At 40.6% G+C, this 22,285-nt stretch overlaps 1 protein-coding gene across 9 annotated transcripts in view; it reads left to right on the top strand.

Annotated features, from left to right (window-relative positions):
- The window catches only part of Cacna1e (calcium voltage-gated channel subunit alpha1 E), a 314,229-nt gene that overhangs the window by 209,764 nt on the left and 82,180 nt on the right, over positions 1 to 22,285 (top strand). For 8 of the 9 annotated variants that reach the window (XR_007212661.1, XM_048358273.1, XM_048358272.1 and 5 more), the window contains exons 8-14: positions 11,714 to 11,829; positions 16,302 to 16,355; positions 16,999 to 17,088; positions 18,381 to 18,590; positions 19,294 to 19,406; positions 21,176 to 21,288; positions 22,111 to 22,242. Coding sequence is in view for 8 of the 9 variants with exons in the window: in XM_048358273.1 (XP_048214230.1) it covers positions 11,714 to 11,829; positions 16,302 to 16,355; positions 16,999 to 17,088; positions 18,381 to 18,590; positions 19,294 to 19,406; positions 21,176 to 21,288; positions 22,111 to 22,242 (828 nt within the window). In the remaining variant the exon portion in view is untranslated. The remainder of the gene's footprint in view (positions 1 to 11,713; positions 11,830 to 16,301; positions 16,356 to 16,998; positions 17,089 to 18,380; positions 18,591 to 19,293; positions 19,407 to 21,175; positions 21,289 to 22,110; positions 22,243 to 22,285) is intronic. The other variant, XM_048358274.1, reaches the window with a different exon arrangement.

Genomic DNA, 22,285 nt, shown 5'->3' with positions numbered 1-22,285 from the left:
AGTAACTAACGTGTATATATACATACACACAACACACACACACAGACACACACAGACAAACAGACACACACACGGCAATATGGCATTGGCATAAGTGATAAATAAATAGATCCATGGAAATACAATAGAGATCTCCGCATAGATGTGTGTGTTTGGTTTTTAAACAGAAGTACAAAACCAATGGGGAAAATGAAATTCTTTAATACATTTTGTTAGAATTGCTGTGTATCTATCCTTAGACCAAGGAACTCTAGAACTATATTAATCTCTTGATAAAAATTAATTTGAGAATACCTTGAAATGCCAGAGTAGAAAATTTTTTCTTGGGCAGAATACAGAGACAGAAATAATTGAAACCAAATTAACAGATTAATTGGACTTCCATTTTAAAAAGATTATGTTCATCAAAATGATACCCTTACACTAATAAAACAAACTAGAGTGGAAAAAGGAGAAAAGAAAATGAATACAAATTGTACACCAAATAGTTGCAAATATTTACATAACCTATATCTGCTTTCTGGATTTCTGGCCTTGGAAATTTCTATGACTTCTCTGTAAGTTTATGAATGCACTAATTAGTGTACTTACTATCATTTATCAGCACCTGGTTGTATGCATGAGAGCTACTTCAAAACATCAGTGAATAATTCTGCCAGAAGTAAAAGTCAGTTCTTTGACTTTTCATATTCTCTGTATAAAGGAAGCATTTTCTAAGCAGTGTTTGGTAAAAATACCATAATCGTGTTATAGAATCGACCCTTACTTGACAAACAGAATTTGGTGGCCAAATCTTGTCTAGTAATTGTTTAGAAGTAAACAGAAGTAAATAGTTTTCCAGGGAGGTGGCATTAGTACAAAGAAGTAATTATGTATATTGGAAAGGAGTAAGTAGATGTCTTAAATAAACAACAACAGCAAAAGAAGTAAATCTCTAAATAAAAAGTATGCATGATAAATTTCTTTAGGGGCCAGTCTTCCCATAAGCAGGGCTGTGACTGAGCATATACACATGCATATGCAATGTGTATACATGTACATTTTCATAACTTCCCATGTACTTTCCCATGTAATTTCTCAAACTGTGCCAAGAATATTTACAAGTGAGTCTTCATAAGAGAATGAAGCAATATTTTAGCTTAAACACAGAGTCACTATACTGTTTGGATACAACTTATCTAAATAATCAGTGTTTTATTAGCAGAACATGCTTACTTGCAAAATCATTATTTATGCTACTTAAAGTGATCGTTTTCATTGAAAATCCATTTTTGGTAATTTGATAGTATTTTATAATATAAAAGCAATGTAAATTTCCTACTTCCTGCACACAATGAGAATTGTCAACCAAGCCAACTTGAAAATAAGCTATGTGCCTTTCATTGGTACATTATACAAACTTTGACAGCTATCCCAAGGCTATAACCTAGTATGGTAGTGGGAAAGTCTTTCTTCAGCCTAAATATTTTCTGCGATAATTGCTATTTTATCCCTCTGAAGTCTCACCCAAATTGATGGTTATTATCCTGTATTTGAAAGTCTTCCTTAAATTGAGAATACTTAATAAATCACAAACTTCTCTGGCCCATTTTACAATTAACCTAAGTTGTTCACTGCAATTAATTACTATCTCATTGAAAATGTCACTGTGTATTAGAGACTAATGCTGCATACGGAGAGGAGATGATAAGCAGTGATAATTTTCCCCCTGAGCTGCTGGCCTATGGTAGATGCCATTGGAAGATGCTAAGGTCTGCTGTCATAGATGCTAGTGTTTAGAATGTAAGTGTATTTAGTTGCATGTTTATTATTAGGCAGTTCTTCACTTTCAGTGAATGAACAATAATATTGGGTGACAGAATACTGTAAGATATAATTAAACCTGTGGCCAAATAAAAATAATCGTGTTTGATTTAATATACCTATCTTTCGATCTGTCTGAAAAACGGAGCAAAATGTGAGGACCTCTCTCCTATACCCTGTAGACATGAATGAATGGATGTGCGAATGGATGATATCGGAGATAGAACCCTTTTTAATCTTTTTGTTTAAAAGGATGGTATTAGCCTACATATACCAAGTTTCTAAACTTACTTTCCCTTCCTTTTTATCTCTTATCTTTTCTTTCCCATCAGCTCTAGGTCATCTTTTGTGTTCTACTTGTCCATCTTGGAGCATAAAAAAGGACTTGTTTCCCTAGAAAAGGGTATTTTAATGATGAGCCATGACATTTTACATTCTTGAGAGGAATCTTTAATATTTAAATTACCTGGGATGGTAAACAAAGGATGCTGGGAAATTCAAATGTTTTTGTGTTGTTGTTGTTTTTTAATATACAAGAGAAAAAAATACATATACCCACACAGCGGTAAGGATATACTAATGCCAATCTGGTAATAATCTCTTAGTCCATCCTTTGAATACAGTCTTATAGCACAGGCTCCTCTGGTACCTCCACAGCTGTTGGGGAGAGAGCTGCTTGCTGTGTCTTCTTAGAGGAGTGCAAAATGTGTCTCTTAAAGAACATAGCCATTTGTTCTCTGTCAAGATGCCTCTTTTCATACGGTAATTAGAGTGCTGTGGGGGGTGTGAGTGGGGGAGAAAGAAGAATAAGAATGCTCTTACTTCCGCACAACTCATTCTTCCTGAATTACACGATTTTAAACCCACTGAAATATTGTGACTGAAACATACACTCTTATATACATGGAGAGAGGAGGGGGAAAGTAGCACGTGTGCCTTTGAGTTTATGCCCTAATAGTATATGTATGCCTGAGGTGACATAGAGATGGGTGGGTGTCAGGAGATAGGAATTGTGTTTTGTAATTATTTTTCAATGCTCTTATTTCTTTGTTTTATAAGGTGGGGATATACAGGAGTGGTCTCCTAGTCATCTTCATTCATATATACACATATATGTATATACATAATATTTTCATATATATGAATGTTACATATATAATATATACATTATAAACACACACACACACACACACACACACACACACACACACACACACACACACACACACACAGGATTGAATCCAGAGTCTCCTGCATGTCAGGCAAGGACTCTACCACTGAGCTATCCCCCAGCCCTTCTTAAAGTGTTTTAAGAACAGCCATGTGATAGCTCCTCACTTGTCAGTGTTCACAGTACATGTTCTTCCTTCATCATTCCCTAATGGAAGAGAACAGTGCAATTGGTGGAACAAATAGTACAGCATTCATGAATATTTGTGGGGTTTGTTTTGCTTTGAATTTTATTTGCAGCAATAACAACAATTTCTTGCTTATGTTTTGCTAAAAGATCATCTTGCTAGCACATGTCAGCAGGAGGGAAATATGAGTGGAGAGCCCAGACTGGCTTTGGTTTATTTACAGTAGATAATCTTTGCAGTAGCTAGTCCACCTTGTGTGGATAACAAGCAGTTAGATCTATTGGGCCTACTGAACTTTAATATTCTGCTGACTTACAAACACAGCTGAGATGATTTCCTCCCACCCCCAACCCTGCTATGCCCAGTGCCCTTTCCATCTCAGTTCATTTAAGCCCATCCTTCTTATTGTAGTAGACAGATGACCCTTAGGGCCATCTTCGTTGTATGTCTCTTACCTTTTATGTTCAGGTGTCAGAAAGTTCTCTTAGCTCCTCCTTTGTGGTATACTTAGAACCTTACTATTTCCCAGTTGCCCAACTCCTACTATATTATCTAAAACCATCACCATGTGGACATAGCCAACAGGTCTCCAGGCTTCTACACTTAAGACTTCAGTCTGTTCTCAACAGGGCAGCTAGAGATACTGAAAATTTTGTCATATGACTCCTCTGCTCCTGATGGTTTCCAGTCAAATCTTTAGAGGACCTGAAAGGCCTGAACATGATCACGTCCTCTACCTCTACCCAGCAGTAACTAACCTCATTGCATGAGGTCAGACTGACCTCATTTCATTTTATTCAGTCTACTTTAGCTACATTGGCTCCTTTCTATTCTTCAAGAGCTCCTCTAGGATGTCCCTGTCCCATGGCTTTGGCCGGGATGTCACCTCTCCTTGGAGTGCTCCTCCCCAGTTATCTTCATGGCTCTTTCTTTCAAATCTCTCTAGACAGTTCCTAAGTCTCACTTAAGGCTGCCTCTTGCCACCTGGCCCGAAATTCCAGTTCTCTCCACACCATACGTACTACCCACTTTCTTTTTTTCCCCCTGATCACTTGTAATGGAGTATACTCTGTACTTACTTTCTTATTTATAATCGTTACCCAGGGTAGTAATGAAAGCTATGTGGGGATAAAAATTTTATTTTTCTATTTACTTCTAATTCTCATATTCTAAAATAAAAGCTGGCTATATTGTGGGCGCTTATAAATTATATTTTAAATGTGGAATGAGTATAGACAGAAGACAACACGATAGATTGTCTGTATTGTGATATGTTCTCAAAAATGCAAGTAGTACTTATAATAGCCATTTGGATACCTATCTACCTCCCTTGTGCTGGATACCATACTTTGTGCTTCCCTTCCATTAGTCATGACAGTGTTTTAGTTGGATATAGTATTTATTTAAATTCACAGACAGACACTCAGATATCCAATCGCGACATGGCGGAGCTAAGATCCAGACCCAGGTTTGCCAAACTTCCAGGGTTTTCATCATAATGCTTTAATACTGTGGATTGTATCCTCTTGAAGGTTAAAAGCAAACCAGCTCCTTCATTACTCTCTTTATGTTCATTGTCCAGTCTGTTTTCCTGGTATCTATCAGATGAATGAATGAGATCTTAATATGAGAAAAGAAAGAAAATGGAAAGGATAGGTAGGGTTTGGAGAGATGGAGGAGAATTTTTAAATGGTGACATTCATCAGTATGCATTGTACTGATAAACTAATGTTGAATTAAAACTCCTCTGTACAACTACTTGAAGATAATAGAAAAAAGGGGAGGAGACTATTCATTCTCTGAGTTCCTATTGAATCTGCCTCTTTGATTTCTCATAACTGGAATGTCAGGAAGATGTGGAATTCGCATTGGCTTGGGATCTCAGAACTATAAGTGATGCCTCAGGTCATGGATTGGCCAGTCAATTGGCCACCCTCTAGGCTTCAGTTTCTCTTTGTGTAAATACTTGGCCTTGGATAGGTGACCTGCCAGGTCTTGCCCACCTGATGTCTTGTTCTTTGGTACTCATGGCCTTTCTTCCTTTGCTGTAGAGAGTGGAAGGGTAGGGGCAGGATATATGCTCATGCCCTTTATTTGCCATCTGTTTGCTTTAACCACTTTATGGTAGGGTTTCTGCTCATAGGAAGAGCCTGCCCAAAGCACCTGACCCTGAGGATGTGAGGTAGTGTGCTGGAGTGCCTAAGATTTTCATCCCTCACCCACCTGGGCACTCACTCGTCTTATTAGAGTCAACACTAAGATGGAATTTAGGCTAGATTCTGTTTTGGCCTTTATCTATTGACAACCTAAGTCCCTTTAAATCCTTTCTAGAACAAGCCAAGGGATACGGCATAAATAACTAAAATGCTACTGAACTATGTGACCTTCAGTAAGGTATTTACCTTTTCTGAGACTGTGTTTGCTCTTCTGGAAAATGAGAGAAAAGGCTCCCTGAATTCAAAAGAACACTGAACCCCAAAAACATAAAAATACTGCAGTCTTGCCCTTACCCCTCATCCCACTTCGCAAGGGGACTGAAGTTAAACCACTGTCCCCACACAATTGCCAAACTGACTACCTCAATTTCTGTGTTTGTTTCAAAACCGGTTTAGGTTGAAGAGAGGCTCCCCCCACCCCATCCTTGATGCAGAACCCAAATTCTACCTTCCTGAAGTAACATTCTTATAAGGATGGGAAGTGCCCTTGTGAGTAGCAAAGCCCTCTGAAAATATGGCCTCTGACAATTAGGAATATGACCATGTAGCCATTTGTGTACTTGGCAAAGTCTGTCTACATATGGTTTGAGGTGTTGGGTTGAGCATGTGTATCCATGCCAATGTGTGTGATGAAGCATGGAAGTGTGTACAGGAGTGTGGGTAAACAGATCTTTGAGTCACACAGGCCAGCCCATCCTGGCGGGCTTTGTCTTCCTTTCAGTTGCCATGACAGCAGCAAGGGCCTCGGCATCAGTAAACAAAGCTCCCTATGTGCACTGAAGCAGGAGGAGGACTTGGGAGCCAGAGGAGGAAACAAGAGCCAACAGCCCTCCACTTGGAGGGTTTGTTCTGCAACAGACCATCTAGAACATTTTCCTCACCAGGTCCATGTCCAGGTGCTTGCCTGTTCATCCAGGTGCTCACCTGTGATACCAGAGTGACCAAGCACAGATAGGAATGGCAGGCTGGAACAAAGTTTTGGTCAACTTCACTTCTGTTCTTTAAGAGTTAATGTTATTTTGATAAATTCTAGAAATGGAGATAACCAAAGCCCCTTCCATCACATCCCTATGGGCTAAAACCAGTCAGTTTGTTAAGAATACAGATTAGCCACTTTGTGAATTATCTGTGACATTGGCTCCTTTATGGGTCCATAAATTCACTAAATAAAAATCAATTTTAATATTAATCTAAACATGATTTCAATGAGAACTCTGTCTCTTCACCCCTTTGGGCATGTATGATAAATGTTTGGGGACATTTTACCTTGTCTGAGATTATCTATGTAATTCCTCCACTTTATCTTATCTAGACTAATACAGAATTGGCTGTGTATGAGAAGTTTATTTTATTTTATTTTTACAATTTATGGGTCTCATGAAAGCTGCTGAAAAACAAAAGCAGTTACAAATGTAAATTCAATAGCTAGAATAAAAACGAAAACTACAATGCATTGCAAGGAGTTCAGCCTCCTTTTTAGATTCTATAAACTGAAATTTAGAAGCATGAACTTTTCATACATATCTGGTAACCAGAATAGAGGCTCATTCAGGCGTAACCCCAACAATCCTTCCTGTCATGAATGTGAGAGCTATATCTTGACAGGAGTTACAGTTTATCCTCCAAAGAGCCCAGGGATATGGGGGAGCATTCTAAAGTTTTAGATAACAGGACTGGGTAAAGGGCAGTGTCTACAATGAAATGCAACTTGGATTTCTTTCCTTATGAAGTCTCCTACAGAGAGATACAGTTGGGAATCTTAGAGCAGAAGCTCCCCTGCCTCTAGACAGGAACAAAGGAATTTTATGTATCCCATTGTCAAGACTGACCAATGAGGAAATGAAGATAGAGAGGTTGTCTCCTAGCTTAATAAGCATCAGAAGATACCTTGTTGAGGTTGGAGGTGGGGCTCAGTTGGTAGAAATGAGCAAAAATGTCAGGGACCAAGTTGGAGTCCTTAGTCTCAGAACAACAGAAAAAAAAAAAAAAGATGCCTCATGGTGTTACTGATATACCACCTAGAATTTTTTTGCTTTATTTACTTTTTAGACTTTTTTATTTTATTTTTATTTTTTGTCTTATTTATTGTCAAAGTGATGTACAGAGAGGTTACAGTTTCATACGTTAGACCTTGGGTACAGTTTTTTGTGTGTAGTTCTTGTTTGAAATTTTGAAGTCTTGACACATCCCAACTTGGGTTCTGATATACCTATGGGTAATAATAATAATAATAATAATAGATAGATAGATAGAGCAAATGTCAGGGTTCTGGCAATGCATTTTCTTACCCTAAACTTCAGGCCAATAGACCTGTACACACACACACATACACACATGTACGTGCATATATAAATACATATTATAAGTCAGAACTCCCTCTTTAAATTTCAAGTGCTTAACACAAAGCAACTGGATCAATCGAGATAGTCACAGGGCCATTTTTTTTAGATTTCCAAGTTTAGTAGGGACTTTGGCAGTAATCATCTGGTTTCTAAGTAAGGTCTAGGTCCTATATGCAATTGTTTCAAAAGCACTGTCCAACAATCCCTGGGATCCTCCTGAAGATGAGAGAATACTCAGATTCTCAGGGAAGATGTACAGGGAAAGAACATGCTTGTCTTTCAGGTCTGGCTACCTTAATACTCAGGACCTGGTGAGCATGTCCATCTTAAGTTTAGAATATTCACTTTTTTTTTTTTTTGCATGTACTAGAACTAAGTCCTTCTGTCTCTGTTCCTTCTGGAACACATGGTAACTTTGACATGGACACAAAACAAAGCAATGTATCACTAGTTTAACTAATGCTATGAATTATATCTAAGGTTTTTATTAATAAAGCACAGAGCAATGGGTTTTTATGTGCTGCTACACTAGAAATGCCTTCTAAAAAATAACTGTTTCTATATTTTCATTTCTGTAACTTTGGGCTGAAGCAAAATCTCCTTTGTAGACTGTGTGTGTGTGTGTGTGTGTGTGTGTGTGTGTGTGTGTGTGCGTGTGTCGTGTGTGTGTGTGTGTGTGTGTGTGTGTGTGTGTGTGCCCATATGCACATTTATGCTGGTCCTGGAGCTTGACCTCAAGGGCCTGGGTGTTGTTCCTTAGCTTTTGTGCTGCAGGCTAGTACTTTACCATTTGAGCCATAGCTCTACTTCTGCATTTTTGGTGGTTAATTTGAGATACAATTCTTACAGACTTTCCCACTTGGGCTGGCATCAAACTGTCCCCCTCAAATCTCAGCCTCCTGAGTAGCTAGGACTACAGGTATGAGCTACCAGCACTCAGCTCCCTTTTTAGATTTTAAATGCTAACTTCTGGATAGCAGAGAAAATCACTAAGGCAGTGTGGAAACTGCATTTAACCTAGAATTGGAAGATACTTGTTTGAATTTCAATTCTGGCTCTTGCTAATTGGGTGATCTTGGGCAAGTAGCCTTTCTGAATCTCTTAGGGTCTTTGCAAATACAAATGAAATAAGTTACACAAAGATTTATAGTTAATAATTAATTAGGTGTATTACATGAACCTTAGGTGTTCTTAATATTTTGTTTTTATACTCATTAGACTCTGTCATAGTAGTAGGCACTAGGTCATTGTGGGGATACCATGCAGGCTCTGCTTGGCTTCAGATCAGATGGGGAAATGGGCTTTGGATTCAAACAATTATAACAAGGGAGAGATGAGGAGAGGTGAGAAACACACAGGTGCCAGACTTCATTTCCCAGGATTCAGATAAGGAGAAAAAGCAGAGAAGGCCATTTGGTGAATTAGTAAACAAGATTCCAGCACAAAGGGAGACTGGGGAAGGCCAGTGTGTTTTGGGGCTTCATTCAGTGAGGATGGAGGCGATTGGGAGGAACAGGAAGTAGAATTTAGAAAATCAAAGAGCCATGATTCCTCTCTGGGGATTCTAGAACCTTGAATCCTTGCGATTTCCAAGGACCATTAGATTCCCTTTAGATTTTTCTGAGCTAGAAAATGGTATGTTGATAATCTCACTCTAGAGGCTCAAAGATTATTTTGTTACTATGGCCATAGCCTGGTGAGATGTTCATTTTTCAATGACTTAAAATACTATCTCCTGTTATCCATTCCCCAATTCCCCCAAAGCTTAGTTGAAAAGTCACAACACATGGATATGAAATGATAAATAAAGCATGTAAAAATGCCTCTGAGCTATATCAATAATACATGTTGCTTGAAAAACTTGGGCAGATAGATCTGGGTTCAAATCTGCTCCTAGAACAGATTGATATGGATTCTAATCTAATCTCTGTTTCTTAAACTTTATTTCTTACTCCTAAAGTTGAGGCTGTTGGACTTTCTTTTCAAAAAGATAGAGATAGAGGGTGGTTTCACATGCTCTTTAAAAGGTAGAACCAACAGAACAATGGCACTAATTGGACAGAAGGGATAGAAAGAACCTAAGAACCCAAGTGAGAGCCTCATTGTATGGTAAACTGGGAACCACACAATTCCCTTGTTACTTGCTGACTGCTAAAATTCATGAAAGAAGGTAAAGATAGGAGGCATCCTGGGTCTTGAATTCTATTAGCCAGATTCTTGCTGGCTTTGTTTGCCCTTCATCCTGACTCTCTCCTTCCCTCTCCCCAATGTTAGGAGTCCAATGTACCAAGCAGAAGATAATGTGCATAGTCTCCATACCCTGAGCTAAACCATAACCATTTTAAATGAGTCCTGTGTTCAAGGAAGACAGCTCTGCCTTGGCAGGGAGGCCAGGTGAGGCCTAAGCAGGTCTGTTTCTCCGTACTGTGGTAGACTAGGTCTTCCTTCCTCTGCATTGTGGCTGGGGCAGGTCCCTCGCCCCCCTGACCCATTTCTTCTTCCCCCAACTTAAGGATGCTCTGGCAGGACCCAGATGAGTGCTAGTTCCCTCATCTCTATGGTGAATCCCTGCAAATAAGTGGCCCAGCTTCCAGAGCAGTGATAGAACACCTGAGCCATGACAGTAGCCATGTGGGAGACATTATATGGTTTTGGAGTGTGCCTTGTGACGAGGAAGGCATTGGAAGATGTGGTTTCTGAGGGAGTTTATTAGCAAAGTTTGTTTATTCCCATTTTCTGTGTATTGGATATGATTTTTTTTCTACTTGGAAACTCTTAGTCCTCTTCATCTTTTTTCCCTCATGGTACTTTAATATTTTTTCTTGCACTACAAGATGGATTTGTTCCTTTGTGCTTGTCAGTGGGCTCTGCCTCCTTCCTGACCCTCACCTTGGCTTTTCCTGTGCCCAATCATGTTTTTACTATCTCTCTGTTAGAGCCAGGTACCCATCCCATGTCCCTGTTTTTTGTTTTTCCTTATTTTACTGATGCCAGCAGTCTGCACTAGTCCTTCAGTCCTTCAAGTCATTGTGTCATTCATTGGTCTTCCCTTATTGAGCATCACTGTATAGCGAACACCAAAGGCAGCTCAGCATGCTGGTTAGAGTTCACAGACCAGCAAGTTACTTCACCTCTCAGCCTCAATTGCCCCATTTGTCAAATGGCAATTTTAATAGCACTTAACTCATAGGATGCTTAAGAGATTATATGAATTACTGGTCACGCAGAAACTTTATACAGGGCTAGTCAATCTGCTTTAGTCATTATTGTCAAAAGATGAAAAGAAAACTGTGTCTTTAAGAGGGTTAAGAGCTGCCATTATAGCTGAGGAGTTGGAATATGGTATTTTGAAATCCAGTATGTCACATAGCTACAAAGTCCCTTTCAAAATAATGCAAGTGGAGGGTGTTGCTCCTGGCTATATTGAGTAAGGCTGGGTGTAATGTGATTCTTTTATAAATTTCAGATCATCTTGCAGCCTATAACGAACAGAAATGGATATATGATGGCACTAGTACCTGTTCATATGCACTTTTTTTTTTTTTGTAGTTTTGGAAATTGAACTCGAGAGGCCTTGTGGCTTTGTGTTTGGTAGACAGGGCTCTACCACTTGAGCCACTCTACCAGCGCCTGTTTGGGTTGGTGGTTTTCTAGATAGAGTTTCCTTTTATTCCCAGGCCATTGTGGACTGTGATTTTCCTATTTGTGCTTCCCTATGTCATTGGATGACAGGTAGACACCACACTAGGCCATTGTATTTTCCTGGTAGTTTGGGCTGATGTGTGAGCCACTATACCCAACCATTTATCAGGATGGATCTTAGAAACTTATTTTTTCCTAGGCTGGCCTCAATCCACAATCCTTTGATGTCTAACTACCAAGTAGCTTAAGCCACCAAATCCAGCTGTCCTCAAACACTCTTTTACTTGTTTTCCTCTTTCTCTTTGTCATAGCACTTCCCCAAACCAATGAATCTTACCCTTCTTATCTACAGAGAATTTGCCAAAGAGAGAGAAAGAGTGGAGAACCGGAGAGCATTCATGAAACTGCGGCGTCAGCAACAGATTGAGCGTGAGCTGAATGGCTACCGTGCCTGGATAGACAAAGCAGGTGAGGCCTTCTGCTGAGGGCATATGAGCATGTGGGCTCAACACCACCATTCAAGTCCACTAAAGAACCAGCCTAGACTAGAGCAGAATAAAGCTCTGGGTCCCTTGAGAGGTCTTTGGGTTTCTTGCTGGACCCACATTCTTCCTCTGGCGTGGAAATCTCTCTGTTCCACTCTCCACCTTTCTCACAGCAAGCATCTTTCTCTGATGACTAATAATCCATATATTCAGCAAATATATATGCAGAACCCATTCTGTGCTAGGAAATTGGATTGCAGGGTTGAGCCAAACAGTAGTAGTCTAATAGATCTCTTTCTTCTCTAGTTGGGGAAGGAAGCAATAAAATAATTTTCAAGAAGGTGATAGGTGAAATTGAAAAAAAAAATCAACCAGAGTTATGGGGTGTCTGATGTACTATACTTTTAGATAGAGGGATCAGGTTGGGCTCATTTGTGCCCGCCCAGACTTAGAGAAGATTTGGGAGTGGGCCACAAAAATACATATATGAGAAATACTTTGGTGTTACATCCTTATTGAAAAAGATATGGATGAGAAATAGCTTGGTTCTAAGTCCCTATTAAGGGAGTGACCAGGTAGTAGCAGGAGAAAAGATGAGGGCAGTCATGGGAAAGTAGACAGCATTCATATATGCTATTGTGACAGCCATTTCGAGAGCTATGAGCTTCGCTGTAAGCAGAGGACTGACATGCCCTGGATTAACATTTGAAAAAACCTGTTGGTTCCTACAATAATAATAGACTATATAGGATGACATGGCTAGAAATGAGAGGACCAATGGGGAACCACTCCAGCCATCTAGAGTGGGAAAATTATGGTGAGAACAGGTATGTTCTTGAGCTGAACAACCTGTGGTTGTTTTTTTTGTTGTTGTTGTTTTGTTTTTGTTTTTACCAAGGTCCATTATCAGGAATAGCTCAAGCCCAGCTATGAGGCTTGATCCCAATGCCCCATGATGCCATTGATGGACAGAGCCACTTAATCCAAAGTTTACTGTGGCTCAATTGCTTATTAGAGCCATAAATCACCCCATATCTGTCAATAAAAAGATGCATTTGCTTTTATTATTATTTTAAAGGTTGATGCTTTATATCTTCATTTTCTTCCAGAGCAAAAAGTGATTTTTTTAAATAAAAGAATACACATGGCAGTCAGCATCTTTGTTCATAACAGAAAGCCTAGCACAAATGTGAGACCACATAGGAAAAAAATTGGACTAAAATTTGATGTTTAGTTGTCTGAGCCTTTTACTTTCATAGTGGCTTGGGGAGGAAACATCATCGTCATCATCATCATCATCATCATTATTATATTCTTAGTCTGACCAACAGAATATAAAATCCCTCCTTCAGCTCTGGAGTCAAATTTTGAGTGTGTGTGTGTGTGTGTGTGTGTGTGTGTGTGTGTGTGTGTGTGAATGTTGGTACTGGGGCATGAATTCAGAGCCTCATATTTTCCCTTGGTGTTCTTGCCAAAGCTAGTGCTCTACCATGTGAGCCACAGGTCCACTTTTGGTTTCTTAGTGGTTAATTGGAGATAAGAGTCTCTGCCCAGGCTGGTTTCTACTCTCAACTCCCAGATCTCAGATTACTGAGTAGCTAGGATTACAAGCTTTAGTCCTCAGTGCCTAGCTAAATTCTTATTATCTTAAAGGGCTGAGAAAAGTGTATATGTAATTGAAAACCAGATAAGCATGTCCCTTTGAGATATGCACATTTCCTGATTCATCTGGAAACATGAGCAATGTATGTTGACCACATGTCATCCAGCTTTCCTACCTCTTCCCAGAATGGTAATTTAGCCATGCCATGGGATGGTAAGTAGATTTGCTTCCCAATCAAGGCAGGCAGCTTGATGTTTCCAACTGTCCTTGTCATCCTTGGTGGAGGAGCCATCTGACAGATTTCTGACTGAGCTGGCATCAAACCCAGAAAAGAATCTCCCCAGCTAGGCCCATGACCCCACACTGGGTCAGGTGACACAGTACAATGTTTTTTGTGGCTCTGCCTTTTAGATAGTTGCATAATTCTAAGGCTCTGTTTCTTCCAGCTAGTGAAGCCAGCTCTAGCCTCCTTCTAAGAAAAAAAGACACACTGTGATGTCAAATTGTGCTGCCTAGCCCTTCCTTTTACAAGTGGAGCGTGAGTGAATCAGAGACATATGGGTTACATTTCCCTGGAAAGACATTCAAGTTCGAAAGCGAACTTGGCAAAGGCATTGGTGGGGGAAGGGTGGTTTCAGCATATCCAGAGCCCTCAGGAGCCTCACAGAGATCCCAACAGCCCCACACACCTTCCTTCCATCAGCCTGCCCTAAAGCCAGACATTGCACAGCAAAAACGACTCTTTATCTAATGATGCTTTGACATATTTTAGGACCTAATTTTCATTAAAAAAAAAAAAACCCTCTCCAAACATGTGCCTTTAAGCCTCTGTGTATCTGCAGAAAGAATACTAAACATTCATGACTCGGTGTAATGGCTATCTTGTATGGTACTATACAAGCTTCAAAATGTTCCCCGCCTAGGAATACACACACACACACACACACACACACACACACACACATTTTTATCATTTTAGATGTAGGTAAAATTATTGTAATGTCTTTACTCTTTCCTACTTACTAAACAAACCATTGTTTCATGGTGTTTGTTGCAAGCTTTCCACAAGCAACTAGTAAACTGGGATCTTCAGGAATGACTGTGAAGGCCTCCAGAAACCTGGCTTCTGGGTTGAAGTGGGCTGGATTTCAAAACTCACCAATATCCTTCCCAGAAGGAGACACAGGAGCCCACCAGACTTGAGCCAAGAGGGATTTTTTTGGTGCTTTTGGAGTAGTGCTAGTGTGTATTTTTCAAGCACTGATGAACCAATCCAAGTACCTATGTATGCAGCCAGTTCTTCAAATTTCTGACATCACTAGCTTATCTGTCAATTCAATTCCATCTTGACCCTACACACTATCTAAAGTTAGCACAAATTTACAAGAGCATACCCAGTTTAGAAGGCAGAAAGCGAGGTTTAAGATGACCTGCATTTCTGTCTATCTGACTACAGGTTTAGGAGTTCCCACAATCCCTAACTTCAACCTCCTCATAGGTTCAATGGTTTTCTAGCTTGACTTACAGATCTCAGGAAAAATGTTACTCTTTTATTATCAAGGATGCAACTCAAGAACAGCCAGATGAAGCTTATGCATAGTGCAAGGGGTAAGGTATAGTAATGGGGCTCACCAGCCTCCCAGCAGGTAGATGTGTTTACCAACCCTGAAACTCCTTTGGTTAGGGTGTTTTGTTTTCTTTTGTTTTTGAGAGTTCATTGTGTAGGCATACCTGATTAAATCACTGGCCGGTGGTGCTGGAACAGGATCTCTAGTTTCCTCTGTTCTCTCTAGAGATAGGGATGGGAGATATAAAAACTCTAGCTCTCTATACAGGATGTTTTTTTCTAGCTACTAGCTATCTAGTGTCTCCCCCTGCTATAAGCCATCTCAGTAGCATATAAAATACAGCTGTGGACCAGGGAACAGAATTAAAACCTATTTTTTTTTATATATAATGCCAGTACTAGGGCTTGAATTCGGGGCTTGGGCGCTGTTCCTTAATGTTTTCACTCAAGGCTGGCACTCTACCAGTTGAGCCACAGCTTTTTGATAGTTAACTTGAGATAAGAGTCTCAGGGATTTTTCTACCTAGGGTGGCTTTGAACTGCCATCCTTAAAATCTCAGCCTCCTTTGTAGCTAAAATTATAGGCATGAGCCATGAGCACCTTGGCACAAACCCATTTTTTAGAAAATCATTTTAGTACAGGAAAACTCATGTGGACTCAAGCCTCTTAGGCTTAAGCTCTGCTCAACCAAGGCAGAACAGTAGAAGTGGGACTTGAGGATACAGCCACAGGCCCTGCTCCTCTTTTTGAGAACATTAAGACATCTTTTTCTGCCCCTCCTTAAATCCATGGACAAGATGGAGCCCAAATATGTTGTTATCTCCTGGTTGAAGGGCTAAGTTAATGCCATAGACAATACAGACAAGAGACAAAGGGGCAATGTTGTTAGAAAAGGGCTAAGGGGTTAGAGAAAGAAACATAGGAAAGAAAAGAAAAACAGAAAGATAACCTTTTCATTCCTGTCAACTTAGGGAATCATTAAAAAAAAAAAACCCACCACCACCACTTCTACACCCCACCCCCACCCCCAGCATCCTTCAGAGCATAGGCATCAGATTCAGATAGCATACCCCAAGGGCCCTCCTCCTCCCTCCCCTGTCTCCTGTACACCCTTGCTCCCCAGTGATGTGAGTGGCTTTTTGAGCTGGTACCCATGACAGGCTCTGAACTCTGTGTTCTCTCTATGTGTGTTGCCCCAAGCTAGAGTTCTCCCTGAGAGATTTTCATTTCGCACGATAATTTGGCATTTACAGATAATTTACGAAACCATTTGTTTCTATATAGAGGAAGTCATGCTTGCAGAAGAAAATAAAAATGCCGGAACATCAGCCTTAGAAGGTAAGAAAGTGCTCCAATGCCTTGCTCCATTTGCCTTTGCCCCTCTTATGCAGTGGCAATCTCTCTTGATCAAATGAGGAGAAAAAAGGAAAAGAGGGGTGCACGCTGGGATTTGAAACGCAAATCTCTCTGTAATAAAATCCCTCATGCTTTAAAACGAAGAGAATTGAGTCACAGATTTAAATGCCTTTTAAACTGATGAAAATGAAACCCAAGAGTGGCTTTGTTCCAGGGCCTGTGATTGATACTCTACAATGAAAAGACCATCCTACAGCCAATGGTAGACGACAGGATCTTCTTTTAAAATATGTGGGGATCATCTGGGGACCACTTTCAGTACCAGGCAGTGGCATTGTTTATGAAGATCCAGGACAAATAGATACTACAAAATGTCTGTTTGCCTACCAAGTATAGATTCTTTCTAGTGGGGATTACAGAGCCCTTGCATTTTGGCAGGTGCTAGTGAGAACAGTACCCCTGCTTCCTGACATTCTCAGCTCTGTCACCTGACTCCAGTACTAAGGGTAGACAACCTGTATCACAGGGACTTTGCCCAAGTCCTTACACAGTCCTCAAAGTTTTTTTCCACGATGATCTCGGTGTACTTGTGGCCTCTCACTGGCCTTCCCCTTCCCTGGCGTAGTGCTTCGAAGGGCAACCATCAAAAGGAGCCGGACGGAGGCCATGACCCGAGACTCCAGCGATGAGCACTGCGCTGATATCTCTTCTGTGGGTGAGTGATCCAGTTAGATCTTCTTTTACTTCTCTGGATCTCCCATGAAAAATGAAGATTCTGTCTTTTGAGAAGACCCACAAGGAGGAAAAGAACCCAAAGAATCCAGAATTTAGGGCTGTATTTAGGGATGGTGTGGGAAGGCCAATCTAGATAACAGTGATTTACAGGAAAGAAAAAGAAGGAACAGGTGATGCTGCTTACATGGAATGTGGGGTTTAGGGTTCTCCAAATGTGGCAGATTTACCTGACTCACAGATGTATGTTCTCTCTCTTGGGTATGATTATGAGCACCTAACCTTGGGATACAGGTTGAGCATCCCTCATTTAAAACTTGGAAATGCTCCAAAATTAGAAATGTTTTGTTATCAACATGGAAACCTGGGTGGAAAAGTCCTTACCAAGAAACCTTGTGTCTTACACAAAACTATTACAGTGCTGGATGAAATTACCTTCAGGCTATATATATATATATATGAAACATAAGTGAATTTTATATGTAGACTTTGGTCCCATCCCCAAGATATCTCATTATGCATGGCAAATCTTGCACTCTGAAAATAAAATCAAAATGCTTCTGGTCCCACACATTTCAGATATGGAATATTCAACTAATATTATTAAAAAGGTGTTCAGGAGCTCTTTCTTGTAGTGACCCAGATGTGAGAACCTGAAGTCATTTGAGAAACTGTGGTAGCACACACCTATTTCCATCATTTGAAATTTAAACTAATTTTTCTTAACTTTTGGATATGACTGCATGCAGTTTAATTCCAGGTATTTCTGATAGACTCTGGCTGAAGCCAGTTTTTTCTCTCCCCCTGCCCCACCTAAAAAGGGGACAGGCAGGATCTCACTCTATCTTTAAAAGCAGAAAAGACTTAACGAGGCGCAATATTGCTTTATGTTGCCAGTTGTAGAACTATCACAAATGCAGCTAAAGATTCTGTTACCTAAAGCTCACTTAAAAGGAAAGCACAGAGAGAAGCCCAGTCTGTTACAAACATAAACATGATATTATTAACTTTCTAGATACTGGGTGTTGGCCTTGTGCCCTGCCTGAAAATCTTCCATTTTCCCAGGACTGAAAGTGCCTGGAGAGGTAGATCAGTGTCTTTGCCTATGCAGTTTACTTAGCCTGTGACATAGGAATCACCTAGGCCTATAATATGGAGGTCATCTGGTCCTGGCACTCAAGCTGCTCACTTTGCCCTCTGGATACTACCTGGCCATGGAGGGAGAGCATAGGATATTTTGCAGCCTCAGTCTTCCTCCCTATTTTCCCCTCACAGGCACACCTCTTGCCAGAGCCAGTATCAAGAGTACGAAGGTTGATGGGGCCTCCTATTTCCGGCACAAAGAAAGACTTCTGCGCATCTCTATTCGCCACATGGTCAAATCCCAGGTGTTTTATTGGATTGTCTTGAGCCTCGTGGCTCTGAACACTGCCTGTGTGGCCATCGTCCATCACAACCAGCCCCAGTGGCTCACTCACCTCCTCTGTAAGTGAATGGTGATTGCTAGTTCCTATGTTGGCAGCTTGGTTGGTGTGTGAATGAATGTAAGAGGCCAAAAGCATGCTGGCCTGATGGTAGTTCTTCTTGCTCCAAATCCTGCCTCTTTGTACTATGAAGGAGGCCAGAACTTTCTGAAAGGGGAGGACTCGATTGTCAGATGACTTCTCTCAGCCTTTATTCATTACTGAGTGGGGTCAAGAAATTAGTGTTATGAGTTAGCAAGATAAAGTTACACGTTGGTGCCTAGGAGTTATTAAGGAAGCTCAGTGATACAAAGAGTTCAAGTCACTAAAGTCCTAAGAAAAAGAAATAAGATTCTTAGGGCAATCAGTTCCTCAAACAGATCATAAAGGGAGGTTACAGTCAGCTCCAAATTAGACTGCTACTGGGTATCACAGAGGAGCTAGGAGACTTCCTTTCTTGTTGGAGGCTGCTATCCATTTTTACTGGCCACTAACCAACCTTAATGTTGAAAGAAAAAGCTGACTTATTAACTGAACCTAGCACTCATCCTGGCTTGGTGTTTAGAAACTGTTATCCTTTGTACAACACTGACTTAATGTGGCCACCAAATATTCTCACAATATGGTATTAGGGACTTCTCCATAAGAAGGCATACTAGTTGGAGAATGCAGGAGCCCATTCTATCTGTGGAACAAATTTTTCTTTCTGTTTTTCGTACTTTCAGACTATGCAGAATTTTTGTTTCTGGGGCTCTTCCTCTTGGAGATGTCCCTGAAGATGTACGGCATGGGGCCTCGCCTTTATTTTCATTCTTCATTCAACTGCTTTGATTTTGGGGTAAGTCCTCAGAAGCATGCCGATCCTTCCGCTTCATGTTGTTTTCAGATAAGCAGCTTGTTCTGTTACTCAGCATGAACCACTAAAGTCAGAATTTGTAAAGGAAGAATGGATGGGATGAGCCAGAGGGAGTTGGAAGTGAATGAATCCTCATCATGCAATATACTTGTTTAGGTTTTTTAAGCTCTTTGATTTCTTAAAGAAATGTTTTTATTGATATATAATGTATATATTACAGAGTATGCACCTAAGTACATCACTCATTGATACTTAAGCTAACCATAGTCTAAGTTTTGAACTACTTCTTATCTTGTGGAAAGTCTTGGAGAGAAGGACAAAGGACTTAATTCTAGAGGTGGTTCAGTAAGAAAGAGAAGGTTATATAATTGTGTGGGGGGGTTCTACTTCAGTTTAAAATCAGCATAATTGTTTGAGTATACCTTCATGCAAACACACAATCCCTTACATTGCAAGTCCCCACATAGAACATTGCATCCGCTGTTTACTTCCTGAGTAATATTTAGGTGTGTGTCAAGGTGCATCCATATAAGTTTTTCTTCTGTGCTGCTTTCAAGAGCCTCATGCCCTGGAGTAGGTGAGAAGTTAGCATGCCCTTTACAATAAGTGGGAAGCATTACTCTCAGGTTCTCATTCCCAGTTAGCAGTTGAATGAGGTCACAGAACTTTGGGCTCCTGAACCATTTCTCTCTCTGCCAAACCCTACTTCTTTTTTTCTGCCCAAGCTTGTTAGGTGCTGAATATTTTGAGCACTTGCCAAACTCCATTTTCACTTGGAACATATGGTTCTAAGTATAGGCAATTTTCAGGCATAACAGCTAGGGAGAGACCATTTTAACCTTGGTTTTCTCATGTGCACACTTTTAAACATTGTTGTAAGAATTACTTTTAAAAATATCTCCCAGCACAATATCTAGAACATAGCAGACATTCAATAAATATAGAAACATATTTTGAAATATTCGAATTGTGACATCCTAGAGCAGTCAGACCCTATGACAATATGTTAGGGCATGCAGGAACTCAGTGACCAAAATAATTGGGACTGAAACACACTTGTTACCATTAAATGCTAGGACAATGAGAAAATGTGGACCCTTTTTGAGACTTCTTTTTTTATGTGTGTGTGTGGTTTTTTTTTTTTTTTTTTGGCCAGTCTTGGGGCTTGGACTCAGGGCCTGAGCACTGTCTCTGGCTTCTTTTTGCTCAAGGCTAGCATTCTGCCACTTGAGCCACAGCGCCTCTTCTGGCCATTTTCTATATATGTGGTGCTGGAGAATTGAACCCAGGGCCTCATGTATAGGAGGCAAGCACTCTTGCCACTAGGCCATATCCCCAGCCCCGAAACTTCTTTTTTTTAAAGCAGTTTCTATGGTTTGAATGCCACTCACTGCTTTTTTTTTTTTGTTCAAGTTGATATAATACAAGAAAACCCATGATCATCAATTCTGTGTGGAAGTGGTGACTGGCTTGGATAAGCTTTCACCCAGGATTCGAATACCCAGGGAGTTGAGTCAGTAAACTAGTCCACAATGTACAGGATGAAAGTTAAGAAGGGGCATGGAGAGCAGTGGGAAGGGGCAGGCAAACTCACTTTTCTCCATTACTTTCCCATGTAGATACATTGGCTATAAGATGGGCTGGGAGGAGAGAATTTCTCCATAGGCCATTAAGGGCTGTTGATTGTGCACCGAATGTTAGAGTGCCTTCCTCCTCTTCTCTCATCTCACTGTGGGTGGATTTGTCTTTAGGTCACAGTGGGAAGCATCTTTGAGGTGGTCTGGGCAATCTTCAGACCGGGTACATCTTTTGGAATCAGTGTCTTGCGTGCTCTCCGACTTCTAAGGATATTTAAAATAACCAAGTAAGTGATGGGAATTTGGGCTCCTCCTACCTCCTTTGTGCCTTATTTTTTGTCTTCTGTCCTCCTTCCCCCTTCCCTTCAGTTCAGCTTCTCTTTATTCCCACAAAGATCAGCCTAAAAAACTATGTCTGAAGCCAGGTGCTCATGGCTCACATCTGTAATCCTAGCTACTCAGAAAGTTGAGATCAGAGGTTTGAAGCCAGCCTGGACAGGAAAGTCTGTGAGACTATTTTTAAATTTTAATTTTCTTTATGTAGTAGTTCAAAGGAGTTTCCATTCAACAGAGCCTCTTTGTTTTCAATTTCTTTTTTTTTCAATTGTAAAGATGTTGGACAGAGGGGTTGCAGTTACATAAGTCAGGTAATGAGTACATTTCTTTTTGAACAGTGTTATCCCTCCCCTAATTTTCTCCTACTCAGAGCCTCTTGATCAATGAATATGAATGTAAATACAGTACCCTTCTCCTCTGGTTCTTCTACCCCTTTCCTTGTATATGAGACGCTTACCTCCAGTTAAGTACCCAAAAAGGCTGGAAGTGGAGCTGTGGCTCTACTAAGCACTTGAGCAAAATAGCTCAGGGACAGTACCCCGGCCCTGAGTTCAAGCCCCGGGACTGACACAGAAAACAAAACAAAAACACACAAAAACTGTGTCTGGTAACAGATCTTCTGCCCTATTCCCCAGGGAAGCAAGGCTGCCATGTCTTCTTCCTATAAATCACGGCAGTGCAGTTTAGCTCAGAGACTCCAGGGAGATGCTGAGCTGGACCTGGGATGATTCGGTATGCAGTGTTCACAACTGTAAATTGTCCGGGTTTCTTAGGTATTGGGCATCCCTCCGGAACTTAGTAGTCTCCTTGATGAGCTCCATGAAGTCTATCATCAGTTTGCTCTTCCTCCTCTTCCTCTTCATTGTTGTCTTCGCTCTCCTAGGGATGCAGTTGTTTGGAGGCAGGTAAGGATCAAAAGGGATTTTATCTATAGGAGCTTCTGCATAC

Source organism: Perognathus longimembris, chromosome 11, assembly GCF_023159225.1.
Source record: "Perognathus longimembris pacificus isolate PPM17 chromosome 11, ASM2315922v1, whole genome shotgun sequence".
NCBI lineage: Eukaryota > Metazoa > Chordata > Mammalia > Rodentia > Heteromyidae > Perognathus > Perognathus longimembris.
The sequence above is the reverse complement of the archived record's forward strand: the minus strand, read 5'-3'. Positions and strand labels throughout refer to the sequence as shown.